The sequence below is a fragment of the Eptatretus burgeri genome, chromosome 8 (genome assembly GCF_056783735.1).
Source record: "Eptatretus burgeri isolate ZD-2024b chromosome 8, Ebu_testis_v1, whole genome shotgun sequence".
Classification (NCBI taxonomy): domain Eukaryota; kingdom Metazoa; phylum Chordata; class Myxini; order Myxiniformes; family Myxinidae; genus Eptatretus; species Eptatretus burgeri.
In genome coordinates, this window is record NC_140968.1 from 97,541,593 (window position 1) to 97,546,224 (window position 4,632).

The window sequence follows — 4,632 nt, forward strand, 5'->3', positions numbered from 1 at the left end:
AAGCGCATGACCCCTGAGCACCCCCATGAGTTGTTTCAACATTTTACCACCACACATCCGCATGACACATGCAGCTAACGCAGAGCTGACACTACCCACCACTGTGGATCTAGTTAATCATGTCAATGATGCCATTACACCAACTGTAGCTCATGTGACACCTCCACCACAGCACGTCACACAACGAGAATCTGAAATGGTGGACCTTAAGAAGCTCATTCTGGAGCGCCATGCTGTGCAACGCCAGTCGTTCCTGTTTTCCGATACCCCTTGTAGGAACAGAGAAAAATGCCACACCTCGAGCTACCATTTGCCTTCACCTTCCGTGAACACTCCAGATTGTTGTTGGTACCACATGACCTTCGGTGCTAATGTTCATCAGTGTAGACCACAGTCCTTGCACCAGCCGCAGGGAAACGACGAGGCTCACAATTAATGGTGACAAGTTCACTTGGGTCATATGTCGGTCGCCTTCTCTTTCTCGTGGATCAGACTTGCGGACTTAGTTTTCTTGTGCGTACAGGGGCAGAGAGGTGAGCATTGTGTCGCCGTCTGCCATTGAACAGAAAAATCGACAGGAATATTCATTACATGCCCCAAACAACAGTGCTATTGTTACTTTTGAAGAACGTCTCCTCCAGCTTGATTTGAGTTTGTGTTGCTCATTTCTGTGGGTGTTTACTATTGCTGACACCAGATACTCCATCCTGGGTGCGGTTTTATTTTTTTTGCGTCATTTCAATCTCCTCGTCAATGTCAATCATCGCCGTCCATTGGATGCCTCAACACAGCTTCATGTTCTCGGTAAAGCATCCACCATTTTGTCGCTGAATATCACGTGTCTTCCATCCACGCCCACGTGCCCTTTTCAGAAAATCTTTTCGGACTTCCCGACCATAACGTGCCCATCGGTGACAATCCAGCCCACGAAATACTAGGTCACGCATCACATCGAGATCATGGAACACACTGTTTTTGTGTGTGCTCGCCGACTAGCACCTGATAAATTATGTATCGCCCACCAGGAGTTTGACTATACGTTACAATCCAGCATCGTCCAGCAGTTGGGTTTCACCGCAACGCATGGTACCTCAAAAGACACCTGGGGATTGGTCTCCTTGTGAGGATTACCAGTCCTTAAACACGTGACTGTTCCAGACCGTTACCCCATTCCACACATTCGGGATTTTACCATACCACGACACTCGATAGCACTAGAATCTTCTCCAAAATTAACCTAGTTTGTGCATATCATCAGATTCCCATGGATCCACATGACATCCTGACGACAACAGTCACCACACCTTTCGGCCTGTTGGAATTTCTTCAGAAGCCTTTCGGCCTACGCAATGCCGCACAAACCTTTCAACGTGTTATCGATCAGGTGCTCTGGAGGTTACACTTCTGCTATGTGGATATGGATAATATTCTAATCACCTGCACAACCGCAGAAGAACATCAGGAGCACCTACGTTTCCTCTTTACCCATTTGCAGGACTTCGGCATCGTCATCAATCCAACAAAGTGCATATTCGGCGTTCCGGAGATGAATTTCCTTGGCCACTGTGTTAACTGCTCAGGCATCCGTCCGCTCGCAGATAAGGTGCAGATTATTCAAGATTTCCTGCTTCTGTCATCGCAATGCAAACTGCGAGTTTTGGGCCTCGTCAACTTTTACGATCAATTTATTCCAAACACTGCCACAACACTGTAGCCGCTGAATGAGTTACTCACAACTGGTAAGGACCCTGTAGTGTTCCGATGATTGGAGCCAACCTCGTCATACTTCCACACCATCAAAGACGCAATGGCCAACACCTCACTTCTGATTCATCCAAAGCCAGAGTGGTCAACATGCCTAATGGAAGATGTGTCTGATGTTGTGGTGGGTGCAGCCCTTCACAAGTTCATCGATGCTGACTGGCGTCCACTGGCTTTCTTCTCTAAAATGCCGAAATGAACAGAACGAAAGTACAGCGGCTTCAATCGGGAATAACTCGCCGTATATCTCGCCGCCAAGCACTTCCGCAACTTCTAAGAAGCCATTTAAAACTGGAGCATTCATATAACACCTTACCCCACGCAGTGTTCAAATCTACAATTCAATTTAAATAAAATAATGAGTTTAAAGGTCGTGTAAAACAATTAATTGCAGAAGTTTACCGCCGTTGATGCAGCGTCTTTTACACCACATTATCGAACACATTACATTACTTATTCGTGCCTGTTGTTTGTGTCCTTTATGAGATCCTTAAAAAAACAGTACGTTTCCATGATTTTAAATTTTGTTTGATTGCTTGGCAGGCGGACGGAGTAAACATTTTATCTCGCTCCTCTCTGAGGATGTGTGATCTGAACAAATTCAGAGCCAATGTACGATAAAACGGTAAACTTGTTTTCCTACTCATGTTCTGATTTGTGTTCTAAATATAATATTCAATTTAAACTAGAACAGGCACTCAGTGGAGCGCATACCTTCACCAACGCTACATTTTGCCCCCCGCCCCCCCCCCCCCCAGAAACCGTTGATTGTAAGGGTATTTAATCCCATACCACATCTGTCATCTAATATGTGTTATGATGGCTTAAAAACATTAAATTTCCTGTGACATATCGTATATCACAAGATTGGGCATTGAATTCACAACATTTTGGCATTGGTTGCATGCAAATTGGATACAAATTGACCGCGCTATGGTAAAAAGACGATTTTGACCTTTTCATGACCTTGACCTTTGACCCGATCGCTCCCAAAATCTAATCAAATGGTCCTCGGATAATAACCAATCATCCCACCAAATTTGCTGCGATTCAGTTCAATACTTTTGGAGTTATGCGAATAACAAACAAACACACATATTCACAAATAAATAATTAAATACACAGCGATCAACACATAACCTTCGCAACAAAGTTTGCAAAGGTAATAAGTTGTTCCTTGATCATAAACTGATGTTGGTGGGCAGAGGGACGGACAGACAAACAGAAGTGAACCAATTGCTTAACCCCGCTTTTTGCTTCGTGTGCGTGGGGTAATAATGGGGTATAAATGAAGCATGGGCAAGATCACCAGCCAAAAGGCATCCTTTGGCGCAAAGTCTTCATATTGTGTATCCTTGTAAGAAAAAACAAAAAAGCAACTTCAACTTTTGAAAATGCATAGATAAACAAACAAAGAAATCAATTTCCTGATATTTTAACGACAAAGTTGCAAAGGCCACCTGACTTTCCTTGATAACGTGCCATTAAAATCCATCAATAATCAGGTAATAACATATTTGTGGACAGACATTTCAGCATTCAGTGTATTTTATGCAATAAATAAATTCCTCTCCTTTGTGTTTAGCTTGAAATAGACCGAGCAAGCTCGAAACGGACTTTAATGCTTATTTATTATGTTTTTAACCAGAGAGTTGATCCTAAATGCCCATCTCAGTATAAGCGCATGGATTGACTGACCAAGGTACATGAAGGATTAATATTTGCTCGAAAGGAAAGTTTTTATTTTTTTTACAGGTCAGTTTTGAGGAACATGGAAGAGCAGAATGACAGGGGGATACAGGATCAGCTGACAAAATAGAACAAAGGGGGGAAACAGTGGGCCAACAACAAACAGATGCACCGCCGTATGATGAGAGTATGGGAACAAGACCTCAGCAGCTGGAGTAAAGCTCATTGGTGGAAAAGGGAGAAACCATGAGGTGGCATGAGTGGGAAGTGTCGTTGAAATCCTGTAGTGAAGGACTCGAGACGATGGCGTCAAGAAGACCGTTCCACGAGTGAAGAGTGTTATGAAAGAATGGAGGTGATCGTTGAGTTTGCAGGCAAGGGAAGGGTTACTTCTATAACTTGTGCAACCTGGGTGGCAAGAGAGGGGTGAGAGGGCAGCAAGAGTAGAACCAGAATAGAGTGGTTAAAAAACAATCGCAAGGGCACCAACCTGCCCACGTTGAGCAAGAAACAGACTCCAGACTCACCACCTTCCTGACCTGAGGTTCCAATGACATGTAGGGCCTTGGATTCCAAGACCTCAGGTAGGTAAGATGGGAAGTAGCGGTAGGCCTGAACACATTTGGGGAGCTGGATGAAGGATGTGTACGCCATTATAAGCTGAAGAGGGAAGTTTGCGTAATAATAATCTTGAGTATCATCATTGAATGCACTGTGAACAAATGCTGATATTGCCTGAACAAAGGTTTGGAATATCTTTATCAAGCCAAATTAATATAAAGTGAATCATCCTTGAGTAAATTGTTTCCTTATCATGAATTAGCACAAACGATGAACCTCCTATCAAGGACAAAAGTTTCCCTTTGAGTTTTTTTTTTTTTGTTTGTTTAGCAGAAGGTCACATTGGCATAGGTGATGCGTGTGAATGTGTCACCTGTGATGATGTAATGACAATCTCAGCCATAGACTTCGTTTTCTGCTTGGCTTGAGTCGGGAGATTTTCATGGTTTATTTTTTTTTACAATGGTCTAACAAGACATTCCGATAGACAAGGGTGTACCTCCACATAAATTACAAGAACACTTGGTACACAATGGACAAACGTATGGTTCATGGGATTCAAACCCATGTTGAACCTACATCATGAGTCAGGGGTTCAGATGGGAGCAATAACAGGCCAGC

At 43.5% G+C, this 4,632-nt stretch overlaps 1 protein-coding gene across 1 annotated transcript in view; it reads left to right on the forward strand.

Annotated features, from left to right (window-relative positions):
* LOC147022344 (uncharacterized) overlaps window positions 1-4,632 on the forward strand; it is a 44,326-nt gene that overhangs the window by 36,054 nt on the left and 3,640 nt on the right. The window contains exons 6-9 of the mRNA XM_085890496.1: window positions 75-272; window positions 698-711; window positions 1,259-1,384; window positions 1,496-1,603. Coding sequence (XP_085746622.1) covers window positions 75-272; window positions 698-711; window positions 1,259-1,384; window positions 1,496-1,603 — 446 coding nt within the window. The remainder of the gene's footprint in view (window positions 1-74; window positions 273-697; window positions 712-1,258; window positions 1,385-1,495; window positions 1,604-4,632) is intronic.